Source organism: Halichoerus grypus, chromosome 5 (assembly GCF_964656455.1).
Source record: "Halichoerus grypus chromosome 5, mHalGry1.hap1.1, whole genome shotgun sequence".
Taxonomy (NCBI): Eukaryota; Metazoa; Chordata; class Mammalia; order Carnivora; family Phocidae; genus Halichoerus; species Halichoerus grypus.
In genome coordinates, this window is record NC_135716.1 from 168,284,867 (window position 1) to 168,298,971 (window position 14,105).

A 14,105-nucleotide genomic window follows, 5' to 3' on the forward strand; every position below is an offset into this window, starting at 1 on the left:
AGAGATGAAGTGCTGCCAGAGGGCAGAAAAAGAGGGTTCCTGGTTCTAAAGCCTACCGGTTCGGACAGATGAGCAAACGCCATGTTTTTTCACCAACAAGAGGGAATAGGCAGTCCCTGTCAGGCCAGAGAAGACAGGAAGCATCCCTGAAACAAAAGGAGTTTTGGCAGCTGCTTGGGAATATTCCTTAAAGTCCCTGTTCGGAGGTAGACTAACCATAGTTGGCTCCAATTATTATAGCCATTAACCCAGGAAGTGAATGAGGGAGAAGCCCCCACAGACAGCAAGAGGAACCTGGGTCTATTGGGAGGAGGAACAGTGAGAAGAGTCAGCATCCAATATGTCAGGAGGTGGCTGGTTAGCAGTCAAACACGTTCTGTAAGAGGCTCTTAGGTCAAGGTCCTGATTTAGGGCTATGAAACCCAGCAAGACCTATATGGGACTTCCCACCATTTAAGTTCAGCAAAGGAGGTCAAGCTGGAAAATAGTATTATAAGAAAGAGGTCCGTGGGAGGGTCATATCTCTTGATCTGGGAGTTTGTCAAATTTGTTCCAGCTTTTAAGAACACAGCCCAAGGGTGAGTCCAGAGGAAGAGAGGGGGGTCCCATTGTGAGAAAGACTGGCTGCCGATCCCCGAAGGGGTGCCCTCGCCAAAGAGAATGGAGATCCCACTCGTGGTCACCATTTCATTTAGGAGCTCTGCTGAGCTGAGAATGGACCAGACCTATATGAGGCAACCGATCCTCCCGGTTGGTGGTGTCCTACCACAGAAAGGGGTAGCGGTAAATGGCATGGCACTTCCTGTGGCTGTGTCCCCTGGCAGCAGGTAGAGCCTCATGCTGTTTGGCCAGACCGGGTGGGAAAAAGGAGGGGGAGGACTGACCACTCAGATGCGTGGGAACACATTTGCCCACTGATCAAGATGGCGGCTGGGCCCTAGCAAACAGAGAGAAAGGGGCAGAGGCTGAAAGAGGTGAGGTGGCCTAGAGCCAGCCAGCATCAGGAAAGGGTCCCAACCAAGTCCCTAACTTGGGGGGGTTCTCTGGGGGAGCAGCCAATTGTGCTGGACTTTGGGAGCGGACCTCGGGAGGGAGTGAGAAAGCAGAGGAAAGGGGTCCTTCCTCACAGGCCCAACAGTCTGACCTGTTCGACCTCAGACCTTCAGACCACGCCAGGGAGCCATCCTGGCCGCAGGCCTTCAGTTATCTGGGAGGTACCAGGGTTAGACTGAAGCGGGCCTGAAAAGAGAAAGGAGAGGGAGAGAAGGGTCTCTCCCAAGGGCAGAAGGGGCAATCTCTCATGCTTCAGGGCACGGGTGGTCCAGCTGGTTCCCCCTCAGGGCTTTGGATCTCCGTAAGCAGGAACCTCGGAAACAAGTTCAGTTCCCCAAGGAGTGCTAGAGTTGGTCTACCGAGGGAAAGTCCTGAGAGATTCCTGGAGAATCCGGGGAGAGTCCCAGACCGGCAAAGGCTCTTCATGCAGGGTTCCCCCAGATGTGTGTTGGGTGGGGAGGCCACCAAGTCTCCCTAAATGGGCCACCAAATGTGGTATCTAAACGGGATGTCTCTCCTGATCAGATGAGAGTCCCCAAATTTGGGGCGACTGATGGGGGGGTAGCTGGTGGCACAGGCGATGACAAGAATTCACCTGCAGCAGAACAAAGGAGATGGAAGTTTACTGAATACTGAATACAAGGGAGCAGAGGTGAGGCTGTCTGCAAGGGGGCAGTGGGTGGCAGCTGTTTATAAAGGGGGAGATGAGGATGTGGTGATGTATGGAATCTTCCCCCTTTTTGGTAGCTGTGTCTCGTTGTAAGTAGCCCATTGGCTAGTTTGGGCCTATGGATATTTTGAGGTGGGTCGCCTGATGGGCCTGTCTGTGTTCAGCCAGGGGGTTGCTGTGAGCCCTTTCTACATTCCATCGCTCAAGCCTGTTTGCCTAAAAGCAGCCTCTACACAAATTGTGTAACATATTACACACAAGTAAACAAAACAAGCTGTAGAGTTTAAGAAACTGCTGCGTAAAAAAAAGAAAGAAAGAAAGAAACTGCTGCATAATGAAGTTCTGTGTTGCTACTGTGCAAAGGCAAGAAAAAGAACACTGCCAGCCCCTGGAAGCCCCATGTGACCCCCTCCTGGGAGGTAGCCATTATCGTGTCCCTTTTTGATAATCACACACTTGCTTTTCTTTATAGTCCTGAAGTATCTTCCTATAGAAGACCGAAGGCATTTGCAGCCAGAAAGAGAGAGGTGTTCATCATTTTGAAATCACAAGAGTATTACAACCTGTCCACATTCTGCCTCCAGATTTCTTCTGCGGGTTGCTGATAACATGAGAAACAGGCCTATCAGTCCACTATCTTGTCACTTATCACAGAGAAGAGGGAAGGCAGTCAAAGCTAGTCAAGTTTTAATTCCGGGGAGGTATGTCTTGATTGCAAATGGGAGGATCTCTACTTTGCCACACAAAGGGCTCTGCTTGTCCTCGCAAACCGAACACTTAAGGGTAGTATGAAGGGTTCTTGATCAAAAACTTAAAAGATCACGCTGTAGGGAGGAAAGCTTCAAAGGGGTTATTCCAATGAATCCTCAATATGGTTTCATAGCCTGCTGCATTAGAATCACCAGAAAAGGTTTATTTTTCCCTAAACCTCTAATTCAGGAAAATTTCAAACATACGGAAAGGTAAAGGGAATAGTATAATGTACCCATCAGTCAGTTTCAACAGGTTTTGACACATTTGTTTCTTCTCTATCATTCCCCAGTCCCAGCACTGGGATTATTCGGGGACAAATCCCAGATATCATATCATTTTATCCTTCAACACTTTAGATAAAATACTCTTATTTTTAAAAAAGATATATTTATTTATTTGAGAGAGAGCATGCGCTGGAGTGGGAGGAGGGGCAAAGGGAGAGGGGGAGAGGGAATCTGAAGCAGACCATGCTGAGCGTGGAGCCCAACACCGGGCCGGATCCTACAACCTTGAGATCATGACCCCAGCAGAAATCAAGAGTCAGATGCTTAGTAGACCGAGCCACCCAGGCGCCCCTGGAAACTATATTTTTAAAATAAAATTCCTCAGGGGGCGCCTGGGTGGCTCAGTCGTTAAGCGTCTGCCTTCGGCTCAGGTCATGATCCCAGGGTCCTGGGATCGAGCCCCGCATCGGGCTCCCTGCTCGGCGGGAAGCCTGCTTCTCCCTCTCCCACCCCCCCTGCTTGTGTTCCCTCTCTCGCTGTGTCTCTCTGTCAAATAAATAAAATCTTTCAAAAAAAAAAAAAAATTGCTCAGGTTGAGGTCTGAAAACTGCTAGGTCATTCCTATAGACCTCCTGGCAATCTCGGGAGCCAGGTATATAATAATATAAATGGACCTAGCGCTTTTTCACTATATCAAAGTCTTGACTGGTCAAACTCTTGCAAATCAATTAAAGTGCATCTTGGAAAGTATTAATTTAAAGGAAATCTGACAAATTTTTTTTTTTATAAAATGAATATATACATCTGAATCCAATTTGTAAATCTGCATTTATTGAGAACTTACAATGTGCCCTGCATCGAAGGAAACGAGGGACATAAAAATATGCTTTTTAAAGCATAAACATTTTTCCATCAAATAAGTTATAAGATTCTTTTTTAAAAAAGATTTTATTTATTTGCGAGACAGAGTGCGTAAGGGGGGGGAGCAGAGGGAGAGGGACAAACAGACCCCTCAATGGGACGCTGGATCCCAGGACCCTGGGATCATGACCCCAGCCGAAGTCAGATCCTTAACCGACTGAGCTACCCAGGCACCCCATGTTATAAGATTCTGATTGAGTTGGTTTGATGCAGCGTTTTGGGAACCTGCATTTTAACACCTTTTCCAGGTACTGCTGGATCTACTGGTTCTTAGACTATACCAGGAAAAGCACAAAGCTTAAGGTAAACGTTTTTCACATCTAGCATCCAGAGGGGGTGGAAAGGCACTCAGTGGGTACCCAGTCTAGGTAGGCATGGTGCTGTCACCCTCCCTCCTTGCACTGGTCTCCAAATAAAATGACTCTTGTCCGGGAGAGACTGAAGGAACCCTCTTTATCCCCAGTGGTGTGGGCAAGTGGCTTGCACCTGAGACACTTGTCTATGTGAAGGGACATAGCCAGGCCATGGTCCCCTAGACCAAGGGCATTGGGGATGATGGAGCGACTGGGCAGAGAGGTCAGCAGTCCAAAGTTCTTTCTATATAATGGGCCCCTATCAGGGTCCATCCATAAGGCTAGACCATAAGGTCCTGACACCCCCCACCCCCTGCCCGGGAACGGAACCGCTGTGAGAAGACGCAGCTTAAAGTGGGTGGGGCACCAAGCCAACACAGACAGGCCAGCTTCTCCCGTGGAACACCACGTCCAGCACCTTCCTGGGGCTTCCGTGAGCTGCTGCAGGGCAGGGAAGGGAGGGTGGTGGTGGTGTCTGTTCTTCGCAGATGGTGACTGCTGCTGAAGGGCCACACTGCGCTAGTAGGGGTGGAGATAAAGCTACTCCAGATAGTGATCGGAGCGCGCGGAGGGCAGGAACGGGCGCCGCTTCGGTGGCTAGGAGGGGTCCATCGGTCCCAGCCAGGCCTAAGGAGGGCTCCTGCCCCAGCCCGAGGGCACGCATAGCCCACCCCCAGGAGACCCCCTCGCCTGAGCGGAAGAACGCAGCCAACCTCGGGAGTCTCCAGCCTGAGGGGAAGACACACCTGGCCTCGGGAGCCACAGTCCTGCTCTCAGGGCACCCAAAGCGGATTTCCACAAACCCAGGTCCGAGAACGCCCCGGCGGGATGCGGCCAGCCGCGCGCGGGGCAGAGTGCGCGCAGCCGTCGCCCAGTCCCAGGTCACGCGGGGTCGGCTCGTCGGGCCCCGGGGGCGCCGGAGACGGGGTGCTCGGGGGCAGCGCCGGGGAACCCTTTGCAGCCGGCCTCCCCTCCCCCTTCCCCGCGGCTTTTGCACACGACGCGCAGCGAGCCGCTTCACACGGGGTGGCCGGGGCCGGATAAAGCGGGCGGGCGCGGGGCGCAGCGGCCGGTGCGGACGGGCTGGAGCGGCCGGAGCGGCCGGAGCGGCGGCGGGACGGCCCCAGCGCGGCCCGGGCGGGAGCTGCGTCGCGAAGCGGCCGGCGGGCGAGAGGCGCGGGCGCAGGGGCGGCGGGGGCGGCGCGCGGGGCCCTCGGGCGGGTGGGCGCGCGCTGCGCAGCGTCCCGCGCGCAACTTCCAGGGCGCACTGGGCGCGGCGGCCGCGCGCGGCTTCCCGGACCCAGCGCGGGGCGGGCGGGGCCGCATGGAGCCCACCGAGAAGCAGCGTCTGGTGGACGCCAGGCCCGGAGCCCGGTAAGGCGAGAGCCTGCGGAGCGGCGGGGAGTTGAGCGGCACCGGACGCATCTCCTGGTTTGCGGTTTACCGTGGACGGTTTTGCCGGCGGCTTGAACCGGGACCACACAGAGGGGGCGGAGGGAGGGGAGGGAAAGGGGAAATCGAGCTTGGGCAGGGGGAATCACTCCCCCCCCCCCGCCCCCTCGAGGCTGAGCGCAGATCCTGACCCCTGCCCGCTAGTGGGCAGTCGCATGCCTGGAGCCCCGCCCTTGGCCCGACACTTTGCCCCCGGGCAGCCCCGCCCTGGGAGGCCCTGTGTCCCCAAGTGCACAAGAGGGGCATCTGCCCTTCTCCCTGAGCCTGAGCTCTGTTCCTTCTCCGTGCTTGGCTGCACTGGCCTTGCCCCTTGGCCACGTCCCAAGGTCTTTGCCTCCTCCGGCTTTGCCACGGGTGGGGTGGGGGAGGAGGGAACACCTTGGGCTAAGACCCCAAGACTCCTGGACTGGTCATTTCCCCAGCACCCCACTCCCGACACGAGTTTCTGGTTACTCCACAGGGACTGTCGAGCTTGGAGTGCCCTTAGCTATTCTTTGACTTGGACACGTGGGAACGTTTGCCAAGGCCCCATAGAGAGATAGGACTGGAGTCAGCCCTCCTTGCCCCCAACTCAGAGCTGAGTCTGCCTTCTCCCATCCTCTCTGGCCAGGTCTTACACTGGATCTCTGTGGCAGGAGGGGACTGGCTGGATCCCACTGCCACCATCTGGCCTGGACTTGCAGGCCATTGAGCTAGTCACTGAGAATAATCATTACTGTCATGCCCAGAAGGGTCCTGGCAGTCACTTCGACCCCAAGAAGGAGCGGGCCCGGCGACAGCTTTATGTGGCCTCTGCCATCTGCCTGGTGTTCATGATTGGGGAAGTCGTTGGTAAGAACCTTTGTGCTAATTAAATGAAATTGGGTGCATGGATAGTCTCATGATCCAAAAGGCTTTTCTCCAGGATGTGCCCAGTAATATTAATACTAATCGCCTCCGGGCATCTGTCTGGCTCAGTTGGTAGAGCATGCACCGCTTGATCTCAGGGTCGTGAGTTCAAGCCCCACACTGGGTGTGGAGCCTACTTAATTAAAAAGAAACTACTAATAGCCGCACTTCTTGAACATTCAGTATGCTGAGTCTTTTACATACAGGTTATCGCATCCAGTCCTCATGACAAGCCTGTACTGTCGTGTGGGTGTTGTTATTCTTCTTTTACAGATGATGAAACTAAGGCACATTAGGGTTAAGTAATCTGCCCAAGATCATGCACAACCAGTGTGTAAGGGATGGCCTGAATGCCTAGAAGGAAAGAGCATTTCCTGAGTGCCTCCTATGCTTTCCAGGCCCTATTTGAACTTGATTTTCACAGTCACCCTCTAAGTAGATAGTGTCAGTCCCATTTCACAGAAGTTGAGGCTCAGAGAAAGTTAGTCTCTTGCCCATGGTTACCCAGCTAATGGGTGGAGAGGTCCCAAATCCATGGTCTTTCTCCAGAGCCTGTGGTTTCCCTGCTGCACATGCAGTCTGGGAAGTTGGCTCCATGGGGAGCTGATAAGGCCCCCGCATCTCCCTGGTCCTGCCCCTGCAGGTGGGTACCTAGCTCACAGCTTGGCAGTCATGACCGATGCAGCCCACTTGCTCACTGACTTTGCCAGCATGCTCGTCAGCCTCTTTTCTCTCTGGATGTCCTCCCGACCAGCCACCAAGACTATGAACTTCGGCTGGCAGCGAGCCGGTGAGGACCCTGGTTGGGGTGGGAATGGGGCTGGAAGAGGGGGCGGGTCAAGACTTTTGGTGTTCTTTGGTGGCTGCAACAGGTGGATCCCTGAGTGAGACCAGGAGGGTGACTTGGGTTGGGGAAGAGGATGTCCGTTTTGGCTTCTGTCCTCTGGTAGCTTCCAGTCTGATGGGGGAGCCCTGGTCCCCTGTCCTCTGGGAACTTCCAGTCTGCAGGGAAGGAGAGTTCACCTTCCTAAGAAATGAAATGGCCAGACTTCAAGAAGAAATGACTATGTGTGGCATTAACTCTGCACATAATTCCATGTGGAATAATTTCCCGGGCAGGGAAAGGTCAGCAAAGCCTTCTGGAAGATAGAGGCTTTAAGGCCCCTTTAGTTCATTTCTGGGCTGCACGGTCATTTTCCTTGTGGTGGGAGATGGCCCAGTCTCTCCTCAGAAGCCTCAGTTTGTCAGCTGAGCAATAGGTATCTATTTTAGTAAGTCAGTTTCTTTACATGTAAAACAAAAAGGGTTGACCCAGGTGACTTCTTCAGTTCCTTCTAGCTCTGACATACTCTGACAGATGAGTGGTGAGGTAAGGCATGACCATGCCAGCCATACCTTCAGCAGAGCACAGGTGGATCCAGGCCCTGACTGTGCAGGGAGGGGCCAGGGAGATCGTGGAGGGATGGGGAGTCCTCCTCAGTTTTAGGGCCCCATGCTAAGACGGGTGTTGGGGGTTGGGTTCTTCCTCAGAGATCCTGGGAGCCCTGCTTTCTGTACTGTCCATCTGGGTCGTGACTGGAGTGCTGGTGTTCCTGGCGGTGGAGCGGCTTATCTCTGGGGACTATGAGATTGAAGGGGGGACCATGCTGATCACGTCGGGCTGCGCTGTGGCCGTGAATATCATGTGAGTGTGGCCTCCGTTCCCTGTGAGTCCTCCCTCCCACTTTTCACACGAACATTTGCATGCCTGTTCTCAGTGGAAGGAGGCCATGCACAGGCCGCAGGACCAGAATTTCCCTAGTGGCCTGAGCTCTGGTTCCTGGAGCACCTCAGTCCTGCCGTAGGCCTAGGCTGAGGCCATTGAGAGCTGGGAGTCTGGGCCAGCGCCAACTCTACCGCCAACCCCTCCCCCCGTGTGTGTGTGTGAATAAACCGGGAGCCTTCATACCTGAAATGGGAAGGCATGAGTCTAGCTCTTACAGGAACAGATGTCCCTAGGGGCAGAATCCCAAGTTCTTTTTCAAGCTGGTGTGCCTGAAATTGGTGTCAGCGAGAGGCAGGGTCTGTGGAACATGGCTGTCTTGTTTGGGCTTCCTCTCCCTTGCTCAGTGGTCTTGGGCAAGTCACTTCCCTCTCTAGGCCTCAGCTTTCCCTTCTGTGAAAGGGTGGGGGGAACTAGATGACCTCCATGGTGCCCTCCTGTTCTGAGATTTGGCATCTTTGTGCCCAGATTAGCCTGGCGTTGGAGCTGAGCCCGTTCTCCTGTGGTTCTCTGAACCAAGGCCAGGTGGGTTGGGATCCTCACCAGGCAAAGGGAACAGGCAGCTTGGGGATTAGGATTTCTGTCCCACAGGCAGGCCAGCCCTACTGGGGGGACTCTACCTGCTACATCAGCGAGCCCTTGGCTTTGTCTCTGCTTCTGCAGAATGGGGTTGACTCTTCACCAGTCTGGCCACGGGCACAGCCACGACACCGGCCAGCAGCAGGAGAATCCCAGTGTCCGAGCTGCCTTTATCCATGTGATTGGAGACTTTCTGCAGAGCATAGGCGTCTTGGTGGCAGCCTATATTTTATACTTCAAGGTCAGAGCTGGGGACAGAGGGAGGCAGGCTCGGGGGTGGGTGTGGGCGGGAGATATAGATCATCTGGGGGCTCCTCTCTACACATGGCCCTTTCCAGGTTCTAGCTCCCTCCCAGCTGTGTGTGGAGAGGGAAGGAACATTTACCCAATGCCCACCAAGTGTCAGCACCTCTGATCTTCACAACAATCCTGAAGAGCAGCTGGTGGTGTTTTCTGCAGCTCAGAAAGGTTCAGTGACCTGGATGGTATCACACAGCAGGGATATTGTGGAGCCAGATTCAAACCCCCAGGCCTGTGGGCTGCCGCTGCTTGGGGCAGATCACACAGAGGGAGAGTGGTGTAGTAGTTGTTGGGGTTCAAGCCTGGCTCCACCCCTTGCTACCCGTGTGATATATAGTCCTTTGCGCCCACTGATCCTCAGTTTCTCCATCTATAAAATGAGATGTTGGACCATTGGTGTCTAAGATTCCTTTTAGTTTTGTTCACACTTCTGTCCCTTGGGCAAGGAGGGTGGGAAGGGACTGTGCCTCATCCTGAGCTGTGATCTGCCCTGCCTGTTCTTGTGGACACAGGAGCAAAGGTAGAGAACTGGTAGACAGAGCCAGGGGAAGGCTTGTGCCCACCCCGCAGAGAGCCCCTCTCCCCGACTCAGCACTGGGTGGGCAGGGGGAGAGAGGCTGAGGTGTTGGGTGGTGAGCCGCAGCTCTGCCTTCCCCTTTTTCTGTAGCCAGAGTACAAGTATGTAGACCCCATCTGCACCTTCCTCTTCTCCATCCTGGTCTTGGGGACAACCTTGACCATCCTGAGAGATGTGATCCTAGTGCTGATGGAAGGTAACCTGGGCTTGGGGCTCTCCTTTTGCTCTGGGCTCTCCAGCACTAACAAGTTTTGGGGGGGGGCAGGGGAGTCCCAGCACATTGGCAGGGAGCCATGGTCTGGAGCCTGGCACAGGCTGGGAAACCTCCTGGGGCCCCAGGCCGGTCTTGGCATCGAGCTGAGCCCTCAGGTGTGGCTGTTCCTAGAAATGTCCCCTGGACCGAACCTTCCCTTCCCTCTAGCCGCTTGGTGTCCCCTCCCTGCTGGGGTGTGTCCTCCCTGCCTAGTCAGGTAACTTCTAGGTGGTGTCTGGTGTCTGTAGCCCCGGATGCTCCACCCCTCCCCCATATACCTCCTCAGTCTCCATCTGCCTTTGCTGGGGCAGAGGGAGGGACAGGATTCTGCTTCCTGTGGCACAGGAAGCAGACTGAGGCTCAGAAAACAAGATGGTGGGGGTTGGACAAGCCTCCCAAATGCCCTCCAGCTCAGTGCCTTCCTTTCTGAGGCCTCCGCCTCGGGGAGCACGTGGCTGGGCTCCGGGGGCTTCCTCAGCACTGGCAAATGGTCCGCCCTGAGTTACCACGTTCACCAGCTTCCTTGTGGCCCAGGGTGGCGGGGTCATGGGGCTCTGTGCGGCCAGGGTCAGTCCGCAGTTGGGTGCTGCTTTGGAGTCAGCGGGAGTGTGTGGCTGCAGGTGGGAGCATTTTCCCCAGGAGTGTGACCAACCCAGCTACAAGTGACGATGTTGATGCCCCATGTGGGTGCAGGGGTCCCCAGGTTCCCTTCTTTCCTTCCAAAGAATAGTCACTGGGCACCTGCTCTGGGCCAGGCACTGTTCTAGGCACTGAGGATACGGTGGTCAACAAAGGAGACTGTCCCGCGCTTGTGGAATTTCCGTTTTTTTTTTTTTTTTTTTTTAAAGATTTTGTTTTTATTTATTTGACAGAGAGAGACACAGTGAGAGAGGGAACACAAGCGGGGGGAGTGGGAGAGGGAGAAGCAGGCTTCCAGCCGAGCAGGGAGCCCGATGTGGGGCTCGATCCCAGGACCCTGGGATCATGACCCGAGCCGAAGGCAGACGCTTAACGACTGAGCCACCCAGGCGCCACCGAATTTCCGTTTTAGAAGGGGACACGGGCAAGAGACTGACGGGGTCATTTCAGACAGTGTCAGGCGTGAGGAGGAAAACACAAAAGGGCGATATGATGGAGATCATTTGGGGGGTGGGGGCAGCATCAGATCTGCTGGCCAGGGCGCTCTTCTGTGAGGAGGCAGCATTTGAACAGCAGGAACCGGCAGGGGCGGGAGGGAGCAGGCTCCTTAAGCCCCTGTCCCCGCGCCCCTCAGGGACCCCCAAGGGTGTGGACTTCACAGCCGTTCGGGATCTGCTGCTGTCGGTGGAAGGCGTGGAAGCCTTGCACAGCCTGCACATTTGGGCCTTGACCGTGGCCCAGCCCGTGCTGTCGGTCCACATCGCCATCGGTGAGTGGCCAGGGTCCTCAGGGCGGGGTGAGGGACAGAGACCGCCGGAGGCCTGGGGCCAGCCCCGAAGCCCCCGATGACCTCACACGTCTGCAGCGCCGCTGCTTTGAACCTGGCCCCACGCTGAGCACTTTAGAGACCTTAGTTCGTTTGGTCATCACAATCCCATTTATAGATGAAGAAACTGAGGCTGGGGCTGGGGTGGGGCGGTCACGTCAGTTGCCCAGGCTTTGCCAGCGCCTAGGTGGCAGCGCGTAGATTCCCAGCCTTAAAGCCACGGCTGCCCCTGCTCTCCGGGATCGTGCCAAGTATGGGAACCCGAAGGTGGCCCGGTGCAGGGGTGGGATCGGTGGGGGGCCTTCCTGATGCCCGTACCCTGTCGTGCTGGGGGGTAGGGAATGAGCTGGGCTCCCGATCCTTCCTCAGGGCCCAAGTGAGTAAATCGTTGTCTGGTGCCTCTCCTGGTGTGTCCTCTCGGCCCCTAGCTCAGAATGCAGATGGCCAGGCTGTGCTGAAGGCAGCCAGCACCCGCCTGCAGGGCAAGTTCCACTTCCACACCATGACCATCCAGATCGAAGACTACTCTGAGGACATGAAGGACTGTCAGGCGTGCCAAGGCCCCTCCGACTGACTGCCTGGCCAGGTGTCAACTGAGGCATGGACCGGACCTGCCGCTGGTGGGGCTGAGTGTCCGCCAGGCCCAGCCAGGACTCGGGCTCCCTGGCCGTGTTATAAAGCGGGTCCCTCTCCTGACCTCTGCTCTGTGTTGAGTGGTGAAGGAACTGTCCCCTGCCTCCCCCATCTGACTAGATAGCCAGTTTAAGGATGGAGACATGGCAAGTGTAAAGCTAGTATGACCCCGCTCCTCCAGCTTCTGGGTTGGTGCCTGGCGGGGCTGGGTCTGGGTCTAATCCTCAGCGAATGCCTTCCTACCACCAGCCTCCAGAAAGGCAGGGAGGCACAGTGAGGGCTGACAGAGGGGAGACCGGCTCCAACGTCCCCTTTCCCACCTACCTTTTTCCTCATTTCAGTCTGGCCTTTGCCTTATGAATCTATGAAGAAGTCCTTCTCCCTTTGCCTCTAACAATATGGTGTAAGGAGGCCTTGGGGGTTGGGGGTTGTGAGGACCCTGCACTCTCCGACCTGTCCCTCTGAGGCGGGAAACCAGCAGGCCTCTGAGGCCTGCCCGTGCCTTAGTCACTTCAGTTCTGAGCCACGTTTCCCTTTCCTGGAGGGAGGAGGCTTCTGACCGCGTCAGGACCTGGCTGGTTTCTTCTTTCCTTATTCCCCCAGCCCAGGAACCCTGTGCCAACACAGTGATTCCCTTGCCCCAGATGGTGGTGGTGGGGGCAGGGCTTTCAGCATGGGTCCTGCCCTCATGGCCCCACAGCCCCTTCCCCCTTCTCTTGTCCTGATAGAGTCTCAGGGATCTCAGAGCCTGCCATCCGATGTGATTGGGCCAGCGCTGTGGCTCGTGTGGCCTGGCCTGCTCAGAACTTGAGGATGGAGGACAAAGAGGGGTTGGTTGTACAACGATGGGAGACGTTGGCTTCCTGAGGTGTATGTAGATTCCCGAATTAGGGGCAGCTTGTGTTTACAGGATGCAGAGGGGACACTTATCCCTGGTCTCACAGAGAAGGCAGCGCCCCCACTCATTAGGTGGCCCTTAGGTCTCATCAGAGAAGGAGAGACTAAGAATGAACCTACCTCACAGGGTTGTTGTGAGGACTGGAGCCAAAGTTTGTTAAGCACCTAGTGTTGCTTCAAGAATGCGTACTTTGATCATCATGCTGGAAAGATGCCCCCTGAGGCCACCTTGCCGAAGAGCCAGGTGGGCTTCCTAGCCCCCCCAGGGGCAGCACTGACTTTGTCTTGACTCTGCCCTGATTTCGTGGCAGGACTCTGAGGAAGGGTTGGTCACTCGCCTTCCCCTGTGAACTACTTTCTTCCCATCTATGGAATAAGCTCTTGATGCGGTTCAAGCATTGTCATCCAGGCTTACCTGTGATCTAGGTCAGTGGGTTCTTCAGCCCCTCAAAATCTGCCGGAAGTCACGTGGCCTGGAAGTCTGAGGCGGGGGACTGCTGGTGGCTGTGTTCTACTCCACTTCACTCTCTGGGGAATCAAACCCCTTCTCCCCTCCAGGCCCCAGGATCCTGGATCCAAGTCCTTACACCCCTCTCAAGAGACTCTGCTTTCACAGATGAGAAAACCAAAGCTCAGAGAGGTTGAGTCTATGAAGTCACACAGCCACTGTGAAGCAGGTCTGGGGTTTCTGCCTCAGTCACCCAGGCCTCCCTCTACAGCAGGAGCTGAAAACCTTCTGGGCTGCATGTTGGTACAGTGTGAGCCCTTGGGCCTGGCAGTGCCCTCCATTGGTAAGGCCATGCCAAGACAGTTCAGTGTCTGGGTGCCGAAGTGAAGGGGAAGAGTGCCTCTTTCTCTTGGCTGGGCCTGGCACTTAGAACCCTCCCTACCCTGGGAAGGCTGCCTGGGCCACAGCTGTGTGCTTCCTCACCCACCTTCAACTGTTCTTGATCCTGGGCCAGAATGCCTTCCCTCCTTTTAAATTCCCAGGCCCCCCTCCACCTCAATAATCTAGCAGCCCCATGCCTTCCAAGGGAGAGCCCTCTCTGCACCCCAGCTGTGACTGGTTCCAGGGAGGACCTGAGTCATCCAGGGGCCAGAGGTCAAGCTGGAGGATGGGGCGGGAGGCCTTGGAGAAGGCCTGGGGGACAGCATGTTCTGGCCGGCCAGGGTGAGCTAGTCACGAGAGTTTCCAAAGTGGCGAGGCCATCAAAGCAGGAAAACACCTGACACCCTGGACCTGAGCTGGACCCATCACCCACACCTCTCTAGGGTCACCCCATTCCCCCTGCGCAGCTGCTGTAGGGGTATTTATAGCCCGAGCA

The 14,105-nt window shown here is 55.7% G+C and overlaps 1 protein-coding gene across 2 annotated transcripts; it reads left to right on the forward strand.

Moving 5' to 3' along the window:
* Positions 1-5,189: 5,189 nt before the first annotated feature.
* Positions 5,190-11,946, forward strand: SLC30A2 (solute carrier family 30 member 2). Of its 2 annotated transcripts, none has more exons than XM_036114575.2 (8): positions 5,190-5,348; positions 6,037-6,257; positions 6,958-7,104; positions 7,845-7,998; positions 8,740-8,896; positions 9,623-9,728; positions 11,059-11,193; positions 11,679-11,946. In XM_036114575.2, exons 1-8 carry the CDS (start codon positions 5,299-5,301, stop codon positions 11,822-11,824), a joined length of 1,116 nt encoding a protein of 371 aa, XP_035970468.1. In that variant the 5' UTR covers positions 5,190-5,298; the 3' UTR covers positions 11,825-11,946. The 2 variants fall into 2 exon arrangements, with proteins under 2 accessions (XP_035970468.1, XP_035970484.2); XM_036114591.2 differs by having other exon boundaries at positions 11,620-11,737.
* Positions 11,947-14,105: the final 2,159 nt, after the last annotated feature.

Coding starts and splice junctions, on each gene's coding strand:
- SLC30A2 (XM_036114575.2), top strand. CDS start 5,299: ATGGAGCCCACCGAGAAGCAGCGTCTGGTGGACGCCAGGCCCGGAGCC. Junction 5,349..6,036: donor GACGCCAGGCCCGGAGCCCG/GTAAGGCGAGAG, acceptor CTCTCTGGCCAG/GTCTTACACTGGATCTCTGT. Junction 7,999..8,739: donor GCTGTGGCCGTGAATATCAT/GTGAGTGTGGCC, acceptor CTGCTTCTGCAG/AATGGGGTTGACTCTTCACC.